Raw genomic sequence first — 21,285 nt, 5'->3', positions numbered from 1 at the left:
TCGATAGACCCATCTAGCTGCAAACCAAAATATCTCCCTCTAATTTTTTCTATAATTTTTTTTGTGACAGACAAAGGAATGTGCATAAACCGTGTTGCCATGGACTCACCAAGTATGGCAGACACCATGTCAATAGCACACAGTAAAATTAGTTCTTCTGCAATTGTACTGGCTTTCTTATGTTTTCCTACTTGGCAAGCTACTTTGCAAGAAGTAGAAGCACTTTATCTGAGATTTTCACCTGCTTAGAAAATGATGATTTTTGTTCTTTCCTTTGATTCAGTTTTCTAGGAAAATATTCTTTTGGTTTGATCACATCATTCTTATGAACACTTTCTAAATGGTGCTTTAATTTTCTAGGTGGCATACATTCAACAGAAAGTACTTTCAAACAAAAAACACATTGTTGATTCTCTTCACTGTTTGCAACAGTGCATGTGAAACCAAACTCTAGTAGCTACTGGTTTTATTGTAGTTTCTGTACTTGTGTTTCCTATCTTCTTTACCACTATCCTTGTTCCCACTTTTTACTTCCACTTGACAAATTTAAAAACTTTTTGCCTTTATCAGCTTTATAACAAAGTCACAATATAATAAAAACTGGTTGAAAGCACAGCAATAACTATTGGTGCTAAGTGTAACACGTGATGTAGGTAACTTTGAATTTATGACTGCATCCATTCCTCTGAGACCACACAGGTTGCCACCAGAAATGAAATTTCCCACCATTGCCTTTTTTGCCACTAACAATGAAATGACACGTTCCATATCCTTGTGATTGACTCACTAACTGGATCTACGAAACATGAAATAAATAAATAAATAAAATAAATAAATGAAATGCACAGAGCCCTAGATGCTCATTTGTGATGAACCAAGGCACTGTGGCACACAGGACAGGTTTAACACCACTGAAATAAGTAGCTCAGCAAACGCCTGGTTTAGTTCTTACTTAAGAAATAGAATGCAAAAAGTTGCCATATCGAGTAATACAAAGAAGGATGCCAAATCGTGTGCATGGAGTGAAATTTAGAATGAAAGTCTCTCACAGTTTGATGATTGGTCCAATACTGTTCTTGCTTTGTGTTAATGAGCTGCCATTTCATTTTAATCAGGTGGCAGAATTAGGCCTGTTTGCAGAAGATACAAGTATCATTATGAAGATGAGTAAAGAATCATCACCAGAGAAAATAGTAAATTATGTTTTTGTGAAAGTTGTGAATGGTTTTGTACATATGGATTAGCTTTGGTCTACTGGAAACACAGTTCACCCGCTTTGTACTGTCAGAAACATTCCAGCTCCTATAAAACTAACATACCAACAAGAAATAATAAACACAGTAAAAAATTGTAAGTTCTTTTGTTGCATATTAATGAAAACTTTAATTGGAAAAACCATGTAGCAGACCTGATACAACACCTAGATTTGGCTCCTTTAGCCATAGCCAAAGACCTTGCCACAGTGGTAACTTTAGTTTCCATCAGATCATCGAAGTTAACCACTGTTGGGCTGGGCTAGCACTTGGATGGGTGACCGTCCAGTCTGCTGAGCACTGTTGGCAAGTGGGGTGCACTCAGCCCTTGCGAGGCAAACTGAGGAGCTACTTGATTAAGAAGTAGAGGCTCTGGTCTTGGAAACTGACATACGGCCGGGAGGGCAGTGTGCTGACTACATGCCCCTCCTTATCTACATCCAATGATGCCTGTGGGCTGAGGAAGACACGACGGCTGGTCAGTACCGCTGAGTCCACCAGGGCCTGTCGACAGAGTTTACTACTTTTTACTTTTGTCATAAGAATACTTGCCGACTTTGAGGATATAGAATTCTATAAGTCAACATATTTTGCATATTTTCATTAATTGGTGCCTTCTGGGACAATATTCTGGGATAACTTCTTGCTTAGGCAAAAAATATTCATTGTGCCAAAGAAAGAAATTGGAATTATGTCTGGAGTTCACTCATATCCATCATGCATGCATCTCTTTAAGCATCTGGTAATATTAATCATAGCCTCAAAGAACATTTAGTCAGTTATGAAATTTGTTATTAGAGATACTCACAAGTACATCACTAGAAGGAAGAATGATCTGTATTATCCTTTAATGAATTTAACTTTGGTACAGAATGGGGTGAAGTATGCAGCTATAAAACTCGGAGACAATCTATCCATGGAAATAAAATGTCTGACAGATAGTAGGAATGTTTTCAAATGTTGATTAAAGAGCAATCTCCTTAACAACTCTGCAGATAATTAGTCATATAGGCTTATAAATATTATTTTTTGATTTAGTTGTATAAAAGTGTTCTATGAGTGCTTTGTCAACCTGCTCCTCTTCATAACGTTTATTGTGAAATTAATCTATAAAATCCAATGAGTTATTACAAGTGCCAAAAGTTAAGTCACACAATATTGGGATTCAATGACTAAACAACGTCAGAGGTGAAGCAATGTAGTTCAAGAAACTGGTGGTCCATCTATTTCCTTAGAAAAAGATGATAGCAGTTTAGATGACAATAAAGCCTGGAACAAACAATGGCCACTCTTTATACAGGAGAAGAAGATTCAACAAATGAAGGTGAGAAAACATATACTCTACGCCAAAGCAAGGAAGCAGTATGAAGCAATACAGCTCTCACACAGTTCACAGTACTGAAAATTGCAGCAGTAATGATGAGTGCCTCTGTGCAAACCCAGCCATTAGCAAGTGCAAGTCCCACTTGTGCTTGCAAATGTATGAGTATATGGAGCCCATTTCCATTTGTGTCATGATCAAGGAAAAGACTGATCTTTCAAAAATGGAGATTAGGTTCCAAACCAGACAGTCCCCACACAGGGAACAGTGTGGCCTTTTTGTGCTGCAAGAGCTAAAGGCTGAAGCATGCTTACCAAAAGGGCTAAGAGAACAAACAGGAATGTCCAAATGTGAGTTGAATAATACATCCCAGAAGTTTCAGAGTGAGAGTGTCACAGATTTACTCAACACTCTAGTGACAGCTGTTACAAAAAATATGTCATGCATCACAGAAAGGAGTGCTCTTGTAACCCCAGGATCCCGTCCGTTGAATTGAATAAGGAAACCCACATATCCTTACACAGAACCTAGAATTGAGTACTAGTTACAAGAGCTGGATCATCATCAAGGAGTAACACTTTACACTGGAAGCATGGAAGTACAGATGGAGCTGAACTACCTGCCTCGGCAGAGACTGTTCCAATTTATATATACCCAGAATGTTTTAGTAAGCCGGCCATTGTGACCGAGGGATTCTAGGTGCTTCAGTCTGGAACCGTGCTGCTGTTATGGTCGCAAGTTCAAATCTTGCCTTGGGCATGGATGTATGTGTGCTGTCCTTAGGTTAATTAGGTTTAAGTAGTTCTAAGTCTAGGGGACTGATGACCTCAGGTGTTAAGTCTCATAGTACAAAGAGCAATTTTTTGTTGTTCTAGTAAAGTCCCGTGTTCCATAAAAAAAGTCCTGGGACCTTCCACAAATCAGAATTATAAATTAATTTGATTAATATGAATTGATTTGGGATTCCACATCCCACCAGCTAGAATGAAAGATACAGGCCCTGAGTCTGAGTAAAGCTCGTAGGTTTGCTCTTGATATTTAAATTTATGCAACTGTTTGCATTGAACAGTGCAACAAGCAATAGCTCGGTGCATTCCGATACTACAACCACTATGCCATGGTGGATGATGCACAGCATGTGAACTTGCTCGCTCTCCTGGCAGAACAGCAGTGGGCTATAGCTTCCTGTTTCTGGATATAGTCAGTTGTGCTGGTGCTGCTTATATTGTTATATTCTCATGATCAGTGTGATTTACAAATGAACTTAGTTCCACTGAGACAAAGTGGTCATTGTGCAGGTCTTCATGCTTATTGTATTGGAAGTCCCTATCATTGATCTGAACCTCAGGACTATGATAGGAATTCATTTGAAGAATGTGGAAGACCTTTCTGCACTTTTGTCCCCTCACTGTAGGATTACCATTTTTAACCTTGTAGGTGACTCTGGACAAACATTGTAGGGTTTGGTATGGGTCAAAGTAGCAATTGGCCACCTATAACACTCATAACACTCAGCGGTTGGCTGCCCAGAATATACAGTGACCCCAGCTGCCAGTTCCATTAACTATGGAACCTTATGTAATGCTTCCACTGAAATCTACAAGCCAGGTCCCAAGGTGCTATGTTTCTACACTACATCATAGAAGTGCTACATTACGGTGGAGCTGCTGTTCGATGTTGATTCATCTGCACTCTGGAGTTAGAATCCAAATGCTTTACTGGTACTTGGACTTCAACGTTCATTAAGTGTAGTTTGGATGTTAAGGAGAGTAACATAGAAGTAGTGTCTCCAATATCATGTGGAACTATGGAGTTTGAAGTAGCTGTAGAGCCTGTAAAAGTGAGAGTGTACTGTACAGATATAAGTCAGTGAATAGCAATGTGGATGATTTAAGTGCCATATTATCTGCCCCATTGGGTGATAATGGGTGTTGTTTAGAGGTCGTCAGATTCAATCAAAAGGAAGATGGCGCCGAGTAAAGGTAGTGAAAAAGATCGTCTCTCAGTTTCGTTGTTATGTGATCGCTCTGTTTGTAATATGTGCTCCAGAAAGGTAGTGAAAGGTATCCTATGCACAGAATGCAAGTGTTGGTATCACGATAAGTGCGTGAAAATAAACCTTAAACTCATAAACGATGGAGACCAGTGGCAATGCCGAACGTGTGTTGAGCGTCTAGCAGAAAATAAATTAAAGGACTCCCTAACACTACAGGAAAAGGAATTCAATACAGTGAAAGAAGAGCTAGCTGCATTACGTTGTAAGCACGAAGAACTCCTGAAGAATCACAAAATAGTGACGGTAAAATTATCTGCTGAGTGCTTACAAGTAAGCAGTCTCGAAGTTATTTTGGCGGCGCAGAAGAAGGAAATTAGTGTGCTGAAACAAGATCTGGCTGCAACACGTTCGGAATACGAAGACCACATGGAAAAATGCGTACAAGTAGAGAAGAAACTGCCCGAAAGTGAAAGTGATGGGCGCAAAGACAGTGTATTGTGTTCGTGTTATCCACGTATGGCTAGGAATCCCAGTCATAAAAAGCATGTTACTGTAAACCAGGACCATGATTCTAGTGCTGCAAATAAGAATTACAGGAAAAATATGTGTACCACCCCAAACGGTAAAGTGCAACCATGTCTATTGTCATCTAAAACTAATATTCAACCAAAAATGTCGCAACCACCGCCCACAAACCCAAAGTTACTTATTAGTACTTCCCAAAACAAAGCGGAAGTAAACACGAAATCTGATGAAAAACAAAAATCGTATGGCCAAAAGCTGAAGGCTGTTATCTTAGGTGACAGCCAAGGACGCAATTTATCTAAACTTTCAAATGAAAACGCTCAGATTGAATGTTTAGGCTACGTTTACCCTCAAGCCAATGCAAGTTTCGTACTCAAAAACGTTAACCAAAACACCCCCAAAACTTGCACCTCTGACATTGTGGTAATTGCAACAGGAACAAACGATGTTGCTTGCAACAACAGCCAACATCTAATAAAAACTTTAAAAGCCAAATTACCGTGCATTGTATCGAAGAAAGTGTTTTTAGTGGATGTGCCTTTCAGACATGATCTTACAAACTGGTCATGTGTAAACACAGAAGTAACCAGCGTAAATTCGCAGATCTACAAACTGTGCTCAAAATTGGCAAATATTACGATAATTAAAGGAAGCGAATTTCACAGAAAGTTTTATACACGAAACGGGTTTCACCTAAACAATCTTGGGAGGAGAGAAATCACAAATTTCATATTAGAGACTGTAATGAAAGAAAAATCACTAAGTGGGCCCATAATACCACTCAGTTATAGAGAACCAAACATCAGTGAGGAAAACATTGTACCCAAAGACAAATACAGCGTGAAACATGCTGAAAATGCAAATGAGTGTAGCATGTTTAATTGCAAAAACTTTTTATGGCCAAACCACCTATCCCATTTTGTGGAACCGACATCATCATCAACTGAAACAGCAGCATCATCCGAAATAGCAGTGCCTTCAGTACGAGAACTAGCAGCTGAACCACACACAGCGGAAGCAGCAGCTAGTCCTACACGAAACAGAAAGGTAACTCAGCGTTTTTTATGTTGAGTGACACGAGAGAAAAACAGTCAAAATCATGTGAAACATCTCTCTCGTGTATTAAACATGGGACTCCAGCGCCACAAGCAGAACTAACTAGTCTACTGAGAAAAAATACCACAAACAAATATACAAATGTAAAGGTGAGCAAGTCTCAAACTTTGTCTGTATTTCATCAAAATATAAGAGGTCTGAAAAATAAAATAGACCAACTGCTAATTCACCTAAGTGATGAAGAGTGTGGAAGTGAACCTGATATATTGTGTTTCTCTGAACATCATATCACAGACGGAATCAACATGGTACAGATTGAAAACTTTTGTTTAGCTGCCCACTATTGTAGATCTAGTAATGGAAATGGCGGTGTCGCAATATTTATTAGGAATAATGTAGTGTATAAATCTCTAGATTTAAGCAAATATTGTGTGGAACAGCACTTTGAGGTGTGTGGTATTGCGATACAACAGACAGTGCAACAGTTATTGTGCTGTCAATTTACAGGGCTCCTGCTGGATATCTGAACGTTTTTATGGGAAATATTGAATCACTCTTGTCCCGCCTGTCTAGAAAAACTAAATCAGTCATTGTAATGGGTGACTTTAATGTGGACTTTTTAACAGAAATAGAACAGATCTTGAACACCTGATGTGCTCTTACAATTTAGTGTCAGTGGTAAACAGTCCAACTAGAGTAACAGCCAGTACATTAATACTACATTAATAGATAATATATAGTACATTAATAGATAATATATTTATAGATAAAGATGCATATAATAATTTAAGTGTAAAAAAATGTTACAAATGGCCTATCTGATCATGATGGACAGTTCCTCACCATAAACCAAGTAAATGTACAAAGGAGAGTAAATTTCATTTGGAAAAACATTAGGATTCCAAACACACACAACATGGAAAACTTTAAACATAAACTACAGCACATGGACTGGTCTTCTGTGTATGCTGCTATTGATGTAAACTCCAAATTTAATATATTTATCAACGAGATTACAAGTATTTTTGAAGAAACATTTCCTAAAAAGTTAATTAGAGAAAATCTGTATAAATCAGATCACAGGCCTTGGGTTACTAAGGGCATCAAAATTTCCTGTAGAACAAAAAGGGAGCTTTATGCAGGAGCCAAGACATCAGATGATTCACATAAGATTAAGCATTACAAATTGTACAGTAAAATTCTTAACAAAACCATACAGGCATCAAAGAACATGTTCTTAAAGGCAGAAATTGATAACTTAAACAATAAAGAAAAACTATTTGGAATTTTGTAAAGAAGGAAACAGGGAAAAGTGCAGTTCACAGTGAAAATATTCAAATAAAAAATCAGGATCATATTGTTGTTCAACAAACATTTTTTAACAGTAACAGAACAAATTGGATCGCAAGGCTCCATAAATCAAGCCATTAGTTTTCTGCAAGCCAGCGTACCTGGCACAGTACCATAAATCAAAATAACAACAGTCACTATTCCAGAAATTGAAAGAATCATTAGATCCCTGAAAAGTAAAAACTCCACTGGAGTTGACAACATATTTAGCAAATTATTAAAATACTGCTGCGGCCACTTAAGTAGAATCTTTTGCCACATTTTTGATATGTCACTTAAGCAAGGAATAGTGCCCGAAAGACTTAAGTATGCAGTTGTGAAACCTCTGTATAAAAAGGGAGATAAGGCAGATACTGCTAACTATCGGCCAATCTCACTACTGACGAGTTTTTCTAAGGTTTTAGAGAAACTAATGCATGCCAGGATTGTTAATCACCTCATTGAATATAAGATCATCAGTAAAAGTCAGTTTGGATTTCAGAAGGGGTTATCAACAGAAGATGCAATATTTGCATTTGCTGCCAATTTGCTGCCAATGACCTCTCAAAAGCGTTTGACTGCGCCAGTCACCAAATACTTTTGCATAAAGCTTCATATCTAGGCATAAGTGGGGCAGCAGGGAAGTGGCTCCATTCTAATCTTTCAAACAGAAAACAGAAAGTTGTACTGGATAGTCAAGAAGGTGCATCAACATCATCGGAATGGGGAACAATCACCTGTGGAGTGCCTCAAGGCTCCATTCTGGGCCCCCTACTTTTTATTATTTTTATTAATGATCTTTCTTTATGTACTGATTTTTGTAAATTCACCATCTTTGCTGATGACACTACGCTACTGGTTGATAACTCAGTGGATGAACTTGAGGTGACAGCTAATAAGGTTTTTAGTGATATTGTGAACTGGTTTAATGTAAATGGTCTTTCTATTAATCACAGTAAAACAAACTATGTCCAGTTTCAGACACTCTCTAAAGAAGATGAACAAGAACAAAAACTAGGTGACATGCAGATAGCTAATGTCGATAGTACAAAGTACCTTGGCTTACATATAGATAGCAAACTAAACTGGTCAAACCACATCTTGGATCTCTGCAAAAGGCTGAATTCGGCAACTTATGCTTTACACATTATCTGCTCTTACAGAAATATGGAAATCAGTAAATCAGCTTATTATGGTTATTTTCATGCCATTATGGCATATGGAATCATATTCTGGGGAAATCAGCCACTTGCTAGGAAAGTGCTATCTGCACAGAAAAGAGCCATAAGAATCATGAGTGGAGCCCACCATGCATGCAGAAATATTTTTAAAGAACTTCAAATCTTCACATCCATTGCAGAATATATATTCTCCTTGATGTGTTTCATAAGGGAAAAAAAGCCCCTCTTCAAACCTAATAGTGTTTATCATAATCATGATACTAGACGAAAAGATGATATCCACTATGAGCATGCAAACCTGAGTAAGGTGCAGAAGGGGGTCCACTTCAGTGGTTGTAAGATTTTTAATGCTCTCCCTTCACAAATAAAGTGTTTAGTAGATAATGAGTTCTCGTTTAAGAAAAGCTTAAGGCAGTTTCTATTGCAAGGGTCATTTTATACTATAGAAGAGTTCCTGAACTATGATGAATAGTATCCTAGTACCTGTATGGATAAGTCTCAGATACATTTCCCACTCTTCATTTGTGATCCTGTATATCTATTACTTGTAAACATCTTAAGTTTTCAGTAGTATATTTTCTGTATGTACGTGTATAGAGTCTGTAATACTTAACTTTGTAACATTTATTTTTTTGTGATTTTAATTTGTAATGTTAATCTAAGCCATATAATTTTAATATGAATAATAGCAATACTTACAAAATACCATAAAAAGTTTGTAAAACTGACACGTTCCATATCCTGTGATGTATTCACAACATGGATCACCGGAACACGAAATAAATAAATAAAAATAAAATAAATAAATGTCAACAGACTTATGATTTCCACTGGAATTTTGTATTTCACTTGTACTTTGTGGACATTGGTATAACCACCATCAATTTATATAATTTTTCAAAAACTGTTCATCTACAACTTGGCACTTGGTGACAGAATTATTCTTCTCAGTGTTGTGTCAATAAACCGTAGATTGGTAATATATTTATTGCATCATTCCTAGATATAACAGACAGTTTAGTCATTGATATGATGTCATTCCACCCCATGAACCATGGACCTTGCCGTTGGTGGGGAGGCTTGCGTGCCTCAGCGATACAGATGGAGGCTTATCTGTTGAGAGGCCAGACAAATGTGTGGTTCCTGAAGAGGGGCAGCAGCCTTTTCAGTAGTTGCAGGGGCAACAGTCTGGATGATTGACTGATCTGGCCCTGCAATACTAACCAAAATAGCCTTGCTGTACAACAGCTGAAAGCAAGGGGAAACTACAGCCGTAGTTTTTTCCAAGGGCATGCAGCTTTACTGTATGGTTAAACAATGATGGCATCCTCTTGGGTAAAATACTTCGGAGGTAAAATAGTCCCCCATTTGGATCTCTGGGCGGGGACTACTCAAGAGGACGTCATTATCAGGAGAAAGAAAACTGGAATTCTACGGATCTGAGTGTGAAATGTCAGATCCCTTAATCGGGCAAGTAGGTTATAAAATTTAAAAAGGGAAATGGATAGGTTGAAGTTAGATATAGTGGGAATTAGTGAAGTTCGGTGGCAGGAGGAACAAGACTTTTGGTCGGGTGAATACAGGGTTATAAATACAAAATCAAATAGGGGTAATGCAGAAGTAGGTTTAATAATGAATAAAAAAATAATAGTGCAGGTAAGCTACTACAAACAGAATAGTGAACGCATTATTGTGGCCAAGATACACACGAAGGCTACACCAACTACTGTAGTACAAGTTTATATCCCAACTAGCTCTGCAGATGATGAAGAAACTGATGAAATGTATGATGAGATAGAAGAAATTATCCAGATAGTGAAGGGAGACGAAAATTTAATAGTCATGGGTCACTGGGATTCGATAGCAGGAAAAGGGAGAGAAGGAAATGCAGTACTGTAGGTGAATATGGATTGGGGTAAGAAATGAAAGAGGAAGCCGCCTGGTAGAATTTTGCAAAGAGCATAAATTAATCATAGATAACACTTGGTTCAAGAATCATAAAAGAAGGTTGTATACGTGGAAGAACCCTGCAGATACTAGAAGGTATCAGATAGATTATATAATGGTATGACATAGATTTAGGAACCAGGTTTTAAATTGAAAGACATTCCCAAGGGCAGATGTGGACTCTGACCACAACCTATTGGTTAAGAGCTGTAGATTAAAACTGAAGAAACTGCGAAAAGGTGGGAATTTAAGGAGATGGGAGCTGAATAAACTGACTAAACCAGAGGTTGTACAGAGTTTCAGGGAGAGCATAAGGGAACAATTAACAGCAATATGGGAAAGAAATACAGTAGAAGAAGAATGGGTAGATCTGAGGGATGAAGTAGTGAAGGCAGCAGAGGATCAAGTAGGTAAAAAAAAAAACAAGGGCTAGTAGAAATCTTTGGGTAACAGAAGAAATATTGAATTTAATTGATGAAAGGAGAAAATATAAAAATGCAGTAAATGAATCAGGCAAAAAGGAATACAAACGTCTCAAAAATGAGACTGACAGGAAGTGCAAAATGGCTAAGCAGGGGAGGCTAGATGACTAGGGATAAGATAGATACTGCCTACAGGAAAATTAAAGAGGCCTTTGGAGAAAAGAGAACCACTCGAATGAATATCAAGAGCTCAGATGGAAACCCAGTTATAAGCAAAGAAGGGAAAGCAGAAAGGTGGAAGGAGTATATAGAGGGTCCATACAAGGGTGATGTACTTATGGACAATATTATGGAAATGGAAGAGAAGGTAGATGAAGATGAAATCGGAGATACGATACTGCATGAAGAGTTTGACAGAGCACTGTAAGACCTGAGTCGAAACAAGGCCCAGGCAGTAGACAACATTCCATTAGAACTACTGACGGCCTTGGGACAGCCAGTCCTGACAGAACTCTACCATCTGGTGAGCAAAATGTATCAGACAGGTGAAATACCCTCAGACTTCAAGAAGAATATAATAATTCCAATCCCAAAGGAAGCAGTTGTTGACAGATGTGAAAATTACCAAACTATCATTTTAATAAGTCACAGGTGCAAAATACTAACATGAATTCCTTACAAACAAATGGAAGAACTGGTAGAAGCCAACCTTGGGGAAGATCAGTTTGCATTCCGTAGAAATACTGGAACACGTGAGGCAATATGGACCTTACAACTTATCTTAGAAGAAAGATTAAGGAAAGGCAAACCTACGTTTCTAGCATTTACAGACTTAGAGAAAGTGTTTGACAATGTTGACTCGAATACTCTCTTTCAAATTCTAAGGGTCGCAGGGGTAAAATACAGGGAGCAAAAGGGTACTTACAATTTGTACAGAAACCAGATGGCAGTTATAAGAGTTGAGGGGCACACAATGGAAGCAGTGGTTGGGAAGGGAGTCAGACAGGGTTGTAGCCTCTCCCTGATGCTATTCAATCTGCATATTGAGCAAGCAGTAAAGGAAACAAAAGAAAAATTTGGAGTAAGTATTAAAATCCATTTAGATGAAATAAAAACCTTGAGGTTCACCGATGACATTGTATTTCTGTCAGTGACAGCAAAGGACTTGGAAGAGCAGTTGAACGGAATGGACAGTGTCTTGAAAGGAGGATATAAGATGAAACTCAACAAAAGCAAAATGAGGATAATGGAGTGTAGTCGAATTAAGTCGGGTGACGGTGAGGAAATTAGATTAGGAAATGAGACACTTAAAGTAGTAAAGGAGTTTTGCTGTTTGGGGAGTAAAATAACTAATGATGATCAAAGTAGAGAGGACATAAAACGTAGACTGGCAGTAGCAAGGAAAGCGTTCCTGAAGAAGGGAAATTTGTTAACATCGAGTATAGATTTAAGTGCAGGAAGTCGTTTCTGAAAGTATTTATATGGAGTGTAGCCATGTATGGTAGTGAAAGATGGATGATAAATAGTTTGGACAAGAAGAGAATAGAAGCTTTTGAAATAGTGGTGCTACAGAAGAATGCTGAAGATTAGATGGGTAGATCACATAATTAATGAGGAGGTATTGAACAGAATTAGGGAGAAGAGGAGTTTGTGGCATAACTTGACAAGAAGAAGGGAGCAGTTGGTAGGACATGTTCTGAGGCATTAAGAGATCACAAATTTAGCATTGGAGGGCAGTGTGGAGGGTAAAAATTGTAGAGGAAGACCAAGAGATGAATAAACTAAAGAGATTCAGAAGGATGTAGGTTGCAGTAATTATTTGGAGATAAGAGCCTTACTCAGGATAGGGTAGCATGGAGAGCTGCATCAAACCACTCTCAGGACTGAAGACCACATCAACAACATGATATTGTGATTTCCTGATGCAGTATCTTGGTAACTGTCATCCAAGGAGGATTTTCATCTGCAGTAGCCTCTCTTCTGTAGATTAATGCCTCAGTTAGCTTTCCTGACTTTGGTGGCTGGAAAAGTATTTAGGATCTTCGTATGATGGTTGTGAGTAACTATGTTTTGTTGAAGAGCTACCTCAACCAGGATGCAGTGATGAGCTTCATCCCATACATTGTCTGTACTTATCTGCAGTTTCTTGGCATAAACAGAATTGCCCTGTTTTATGTTGTCTTTTGTTTAACAATTCCTGAACACTCATCTTTGTGTACAGTAGCTCACAACATGGTCAAGATGTCTACAGTGGAAAAATACTGATGTTTTCTCCTCTGTTCTTCATATGCCTGTATCTGTTGCATGATTAACTTTGGACTCTGTATGACAGTTGCAGCATATATCTGGGGTTATTGACTTAATTCTTCCATGGTGGTCATCCTTATAGTGATTCATGCCAATGACCAACAAATATCTCTTGTTGAAATTTTGATGGTAGTTCTTTCTGGCTGGGTTAAATATTTGACACTACTCTCCAGTCATCTCGGTCTGACATCATCAACAGATGTCATAAATCTTCATATCCCTTCTCGATTTCTATAGGTGATATGAGATCCTGTTGGTCTTCCATGACTATTGTCAATACAGCATTTATAAGTCTTTTCTGGCGCATTGCTTCCAGGGGCTGGTCCCAATTGAAAACTTCTCTGCTATGGTGGCATCATTTCAAAGAAGTGATTGATAGACATATGTCATGTGAACACTGAAAGTAAACATATGAAGTGCATTGTCATGTTTGTGTAATGTAACTTTTCATATCTTTGTTCTGCAAGTGCAATAGAATCTTTGGACTGGTAAAAACAGAAATTGTACTAAGCAACCATGATTAGTAAAGCTTTTATTGTCAGCTTGAAATAAATAAACTTAACAGGTTATTGGCCCAGTCTTCAGATGCTTCAAGTTTATCCACTTGTATTTTGTAGTCATCAACACTGGCTGTCATTTTTGTTGAACAGAAGAACAAAGGGCAGATTCACATTATTTTATGAAAATTTATTCACAAGTGAAAACAAATCCTTCACAGCTGTTCAAGAACAGTCTGTAATATGGATGACTAGCAGGCAACTTGCCTCATCTGAGAATCTTTGGAACAGATGTTATGTGCATGCGAAAAGAATTTTTGTTCATAGTTTGACAATAAGGCAGTGCGTGAGGATCTGGCTGGGTAAGTGAATTACAGAAATGACTTTGGGGTCTGGATTCCATCTCAGAGGAAGTTTGTGCAACGTCACAATGTAAAATTCAAGGCTGAAGCTGTATGCAATCTCTGCACCAAGCTTACTGAATATGAAGTAGCTCATGATGAAACCATTCCACAGAGTCAACATAATCAGACTTCCAAAGAATGAAATGAATAAGAAAATGTCAGCCATGACAAGAAGACAGAAATTGAAAGTGAAGAGGAAGAAGATGTGGATATGACATCAAAGTTCTGGAGGAAGTCAAGTATTAAGTGAGAAAGAAATAAGCAAACAATGAAAGAAGAAACCAGAATGGATGACCAGTAAAGACTATGTGTACATGGCTGAAATGCCTATCATCAGGGACAAGGATCCAAGCTTGTATACTGAAGCTTTTCAGTCTAGCAATAAAAATTAACAGCTGGAGGCCATTAAAGGAGAATTAAAGTCCCTGAAAGAGAATAAACTTGGGTATTAGTTAAGCACTCAAGTGGCACACATATTTTGCATAACTGACGGTCCTTACACAAGAAAATTGCAGAAAATGGCAATGTTTGCTTCAAGGGTCAACTTGTGGCCGAGGGACAATTACAAAGGCAGCAAATTGATTATAAAGAAACATTCAGCTCTGTTGCACATTATGATACTACTTTAATCCTGTTAGCAGTGGCTGCTGCAGAATAAATGCTCACCCAGTTTGACATCAAAACAGCTTTTCTGAACAGTGTACTTAAAGAAGAAATGTGCATGAAACAATCTGAAGATTTTGAAGATGATACTGGATATGTATGTCACCTGAAGAAAAGTCTATAGGTCTCAAACAGGCAGTTCATTGTTGCAACAAACATTTCATAGACTTCATCATGAAATCTGGGTTTAAAAACATGACGCTGATCTGTGCCTCTTCTACCAATGAAGGAACAAGAATTGTTTATATGTTGCAATCTACATCACTGATGGTTTAGTTTTGGGAAGCAACAGAGTAGATTGAGGAGTTCATGAAAATCTTGAAGCTGGAGTTTCGTACAAGGGTCTCTCAAAAATTTTTGTATAGAAAGATACAGCAAAATGAAGACAAGTTAACAGCAGAAAACCAACGAGATATACAAAGGAAATCCTGAAAAGATGTGGAATGGCTGAGTGTAATGGAGTTTCTACTCTAATTGAATGTGAGGGAAGTAATTTCAGAGACAAGACCCCATACAAAGTTCCTTATTGTGAGGCAGTGGATTGTGTGATTTATTTAACTACAGTCTCATATTTTGACATTTCTTTTGCAATGAACAAAGCAGCTAGAGCCATGGAAGATCCTACTGTTCGAAACTGAAATCAAGTGATACAAATTTTTAGGTACATAAAGAATACAATGGGTTATGTAATTACCTACAAGAAAAAAATAATGTTTAAATGTCTACAGTGATGCTGATTATGCTGGTGACAAGGACACAATAGGTATAGTCCATATCTCGGTCATGGGGCTCTATCATACACTAGTCAATTACAAGAGACAGTGGCAACATACACTATGGAAGCAGAAGTAATGTCAGCAAGAGATGGAGCAAATTTTCTACCTGAAAATATTATCTATGAACTGATTGAAACTTCCAGACAACTGACATCTCCTACAGTCTACATTGACAATGCAAGTACAGTGAAGTTCTCTAAAAATCCAAAATATAACTAGAAAGCAAAGCCCATATAAATCTGTTACTTCTATACTGGAGAAAGAGTCCTTCAGTGGAGATCTTGGATTAAAACACAATCACAGTATTAATCAGTTAGCTGATGTACTAGTCAAGCCAGTGGAAAGGGTCCAACTCAAGAGCCTGCATGAAAGAATTGGAGTGTTCTCATGGGAGTGTGTGCTTGGGGTCTATGTAGTTGTGTGTGAATGTGTGTACTTTATCTAGAAAAAGAGCCAGAGCTTGCAAGCTAATGAATACTGTTTTCTGTTATTTGTGTCTGTGTGCCACACACCAGTCTGATATTGGCAGGTAGTTGGCTTTTGCTTTTTTTACACATTACTCCATTGAGGAGTTTCCATTATTTTTATTCATGACATGTTCACATCCCTTTAACCACATAACTGGACCATGGCTGGTCTCGGAGCTGCTATTGGATGCCTGAAGTGTATATGACTCACTAGTTCTTTTGCGTCCATTGGTGCCTTGACAATGCAAACTGCCATAGGGGTGTACTGTTTGTGTTCCGTTCTTGCCAGAGAAGGCAATGGATTTTGCATAGACTTATTGGAGCCATTGCGTTCTTGTATCTGACATACCCAGTATCTCCATAAAACTATATCATGTAGAATGTGGACTCAAGTGCTGATGCTGAATAAGTGCTTAAGGAGACCAAATAGCTCAGGCCATTAGTCTCCTATTCACCCCTAAGGACGGAAGCAGTGTACCCAATCTGTCTGTGTATAGAGCAAATTTGTATCCAAGTGTAATAAAGTGTGAGATGGGACTTGGTTGCCAGCCCAATATTCACACAGATGGATGTAGGAAACTGCCTAGAAACCACATCCAGGCTGGCCAGAACACTGACCCCTCATTGTCAGTCTGCTGGACATATTCAGTCTGGCATCAGGATACCTCTCTGTCCCAGAAACAGTCATTTTAACACCAAGGCAGGTGGAATGAAGCGCCAGCTACTAAAGCAGAGTGTCAACATACACACTGAAAGAAATTTTTTTATTGAGCACACACGAAGTATATATGCAGTTAAATGCCAGTTTCTATAATTTGTGCTCCTATTTATACTGTACATACATGAATATTCTGCCAAATTACAGTACATCATAAACAAGTCCCAGAACCTTCCAGAAATCAGAAATTTCAAATAATAAATAACTTCAGGGGTGAGAATCAAACCAGTGACCGACATATCACCATCCACTGACAATAATAGGTAGCCCATGGAAAAGAATGCACCACGTGCTGCAATGTTGCATAATGATTGTCACGGTTAAAATTGAGAAACTAAATTCGAATAAAATTGTTTTTCTTGCAAATCATTCATAAATGGAATGTGGAAGAAGGGGATTTTTTTAGGGGGGGGGGGGGGGGATAGTGTGGGGGGTGGACACTGCTGTAATGCTACACACCGTGTGCTGAGTCTTACAGTAGAAATTATGTAAATCAGTAAATCAATGTTTAAAGTAAAATTCTGTTGCCAGAATCTTTTATTGCTCTGAAGTATGTTTTCAGAGACACTAGGCATGTACTAACTGGATATCTTTTTTAATGCAGCTTATTGAGCAGTTTTCGAGTGAAAGAGCTAATGCCAAAGAGATTATTAGGAAAGAATTTCTATCACAAATAATTATTCTGGAGGAAGAAAACATTCAGTTAAGGGAACAAATTGCTGAAATGCGAGCATATCACCAAATGGAAATTTCTGCCAAAGAAAAGGAACTTAGGACTGCAGCTGCTGACAAAGAGCATGAGTTTCAAGAATTATATAAAAGGTAAATTAGTTACATGTATATCATCTTTATTTCTACTCAGCCTCACATTAGTCTGTATTATCTGAAGTAGCTTCTGTTTACAATCATTTCAGGGTGAAAGCAGCAATTGCAAAAAAGGAGAAAGCAATTCAGCAACTTCATTCGAAATATGAGGCAGCATTAGAACAGTGTACTCATCTTGAAAATGTTTTAGAACAACATCAAAGAGACCATTTGTTTCGATAGCTAAGTATTATTTTTCGTTTTGGTCATTCCTTACAGTATTTAAGTTATTGACATAGATAATTTTTACAAAACACAAATTGCAAAAACAAATGACAGCTGCAATCTGTTTCATAGTGATATTTTTATAATTGCATTCTGCCATGTATTGAACACTTCACTTACTGTTTCTGTGAAACATGTAAGTCCTTTTTGAAAACAGCTATGTTTTCAGGAAATAATGTATAAATTTACAAACAAACTGTGCAGAAGTATTAATCAGATTTAAGTAATTAGTGTAACAAATTTTAAAAATCTGGTAGAAACACGTTCTTTGTGAATTCTTCATTGTCACAGTGAAGCATGCCAGGAAGATGTTCAAAAATACTGAGCAATACTGCAACATTTAAATCAAAGAGCTTTCCACTGTATGCAAGCTTTATTGCTGTCAATAAGAGATGTATGGATAGGATCTTCCTATATCTTTCCTTATAACAAGTCCATTGTGACAGTGAAGTGTCTCGAGACTTTTGAAAGCTAGTAGCCATGTTATTATCTATTAGAGACCTGCTTTCAAGACCACCGTTATGAATGATTTACTTATCCAAAGTTTTTGAATAATTAATGCAAAGGCTAAACTGTATGACTTACTGCTGCAACAGATAATACATTTGACTATACAATGACATGGACAGCAAAAGTCATTCGGTCTCCATGAGCCAAATAAGTCAATCATATGCTTAGCAGTCCATGTCTGGTTTTTATGTAATTTTTTCTCATTCCAAAAAAAGCAAGGAAAAATTGTGTAGAAGTCATTTTGAAAGTCTAGAAGATGTTGAAATCTACAAATAATGGGCTCCAACCACTGGACAAAAGGACTAGTGCCAATAGAGTGAGACATGTTTTGGAAGGATACAACTGAAGGTATATAGTGTGTAAAATGTGTAAATATCCAAAACATCAAGTATACCACAGACATAAAATCAGAAAAGCTTTCATAATGCCCTCAAATTACTTCCTGCAAGTGCAGTCACAAACTACCATGTTGTTGAATAGAAACTTTGAATTGGTGGGCATTTAATTTTATTATTTATAGAGAAGATAAAAAATTAACTATGCAGTGCAATGCCAAATTATATCTTTTACATGTAAGACTTAAAGTTACAAAGAAAAAAAATTGGAGATGGGAATAGCCTCATAAAGAATGAGGCTCTAAAACACTCCACATTATAGAGTGAAATCTGATGTTTCTTGAAAGAGAGGTGTTTACAGCTTAAAAAATAGGTATTTCATACCTGAATATAAATAAAGAGTTCTCAACTCTCAAGTTAAGCATATTTTTGGGCACCTATGTTACTGTGGTTGTTTTTGTCATCCTCAATCATCTGCTGTTTGAGACAGTGGTGGTGTGAATAGAATTAGTGTAAATTCACCATCCTGTTGTAAGTGCAGTCCCACAATACTACTTCCCTAACGTGCACTAAGAAAGGCAACAAATGTAGTTTGCTGTAAGGTGGTCATTAAAAACTTAGGACCTGCTTGACAGTCTTACATCATTGTAAATTCTAGAACTTATTTTAACAGAAACATTCAAAGAGAAGGCACTTGATTCATACATTTGGCCAGGTACAGTTAATGGAAACAATAGTCTCACATCTCCAAGTAATGTATAGCAATTGTAGTTGTGAGATAATGAGAATAAAGCTGGTGATAACAAATGTAAATGTTTCACAAAGAAAAGTCAGTATGTAACTGCCATTTGATCGACAAAAGGAATTTTAACTTTGTTTTAGTCAGAAGCCATATGGACACTGGGAAATATTTGTGAAACAACTGTTAGTGATGACAGATGATGGAGGCTCTGTCTAGTTATTTGTAAGAAATGCATTTTGGTGCTGTGACCCAACAAGTACTAACAAGTTAGGTATATGTTGTTGTTGCTCTGTCCTTTACATTTTTCAATAGCTATCTTTTATTTTTTTGTGAAAAATACCATATTCCATTTTTGTATTGATTCTGATATTCAAATATTTAAATAATAATATTTTTATTAATAAGTATTTAGTATGATTACAACAAACAAGAATCACAAAAAGAAATAAAGATCTCATTATAGAAATATGGGATTTATGAAAAGATAAGTTTGCTCATCATCATCATCATCATCATTTAAGACTGATTATGGCTTTCAGCGTTCAGTCTGGAGCATAGCCCCCTTATAAAATTCTTCCATGTTCCCTTATTCAGTGCTAACATTGGTGCATCTTCTGATGTTAAACCTATTACTTCAAAATCATTCTTAACCGAATCCAGGTACCTTCTCCTTGCTCTGCCCCGACTCCTCCTACCCTCTACTGCTGAACCCATGAGTCTCTTGGGTAACCTTGCTTCTCCCATGTGTGTAACATGACCCCACCATCTAAGCCTGTTCGCCCTGACTGCTACATCTACAGAGTTCATTTCCAGTTTTTCTTTGATTTCCTCATTGTGGACACCCCTCCTGCCGTTGTTCCCATCTACTAGTACCTGCAATCATCCTAGCTACTTTCATATCTGTAACCTCAACCTTGTTGATAAGGTAACCTGAATCCACCCAGCTTTCACCCCCACACAACAAAGTTGGTCGAAAGATTGAATAGTGCACAGATAACTTAGTCTTGGTACTGACTTCCTTCTTGCAGAAGAAAGTAGATCATAGCTGAGTGCTCACTGCATTGGCTTTGCTACACCTTGCTTCCAGTTCTTTCACTATGTTGCCATCCTGTGAGAATGTGCATCCTAAGTACTTGAAACCATCCACCTGTTCTAACTTTGTTCCTCCTATTTGGCACTCAATCCGTTTATATTTCTTTCCCACTGACATTACTTTCGTTTTGGAGATGCTAATCTTCATACCATAGTCCTTACATTTCTGATCTAGCTCTGAAATATTACTTTGCAAACTTTCAATCGAATCTGCCATCACAACTAAGTCATCTGCATATGCAAGACTGCTTATTTTGTGATCACATACCTTAATCTCACCCAGGCAGTCTATGATCCATAAATAAATTACAGCCTTGTCTTACCCCTGAGACTACTCTGAACCATGAACTCAATTTACCGTCAACTCTAACTGCTGCCTGACTATCCATGTAAAGAGCTTTAATTGCTTGCAAAAGTTTGCCTCCTATTCCATAATCTCGTAGAACAGACAATAACTTCCTCCTAGGAACTCGGTCATATGCCTTTTCTAGATCTATAAAGCATAGATACAATTTCCTGTTCCACTCATAACACTTCTCCATTATTTGCCGTAAGCTAAAGATCTGGGAGTTCTGACTTAATCAAATACAGTGGAATTGAATTTAATTTTCCAGAATTCTTAGGTGATTTCTGTAATATGAGCTGGATGATAAAG

General features: G+C 37.6%; 1 protein-coding gene across 2 annotated transcripts in view; it reads left to right on the top strand.

Moving 5' to 3' along the window:
• Positions 1 to 19,875, top strand: part of LOC126345439 (centrosomal protein of 131 kDa) — a 122,571-nt gene extending 102,696 nt beyond the window's left edge. For both annotated transcript variants that reach the window (XM_050002103.1, XM_050002102.1), the window contains 2 exons: positions 17,467 to 17,684; positions 17,777 to 19,875. In XM_050002103.1, coding sequence (XP_049858060.1) covers positions 17,467 to 17,684; positions 17,777 to 17,909 — 351 coding nt within the window. In that variant the 3' untranslated portion in view covers positions 17,910 to 19,875. The remainder of the gene's footprint in view (positions 1 to 17,466; positions 17,685 to 17,776) is intronic.
• The last annotated feature ends 1,410 nt before the right edge of the window (positions 19,876 to 21,285 follow it).

Source organism: Schistocerca gregaria, chromosome 1 (assembly GCF_023897955.1).
Source record: "Schistocerca gregaria isolate iqSchGreg1 chromosome 1, iqSchGreg1.2, whole genome shotgun sequence".
In the NCBI taxonomy this organism is placed as follows: domain Eukaryota; kingdom Metazoa; phylum Arthropoda; class Insecta; order Orthoptera; family Acrididae; genus Schistocerca; species Schistocerca gregaria.
The sequence above is the reverse complement of the archived record's forward strand: the minus strand, read 5'-3'. Positions and strand labels throughout refer to the sequence as shown.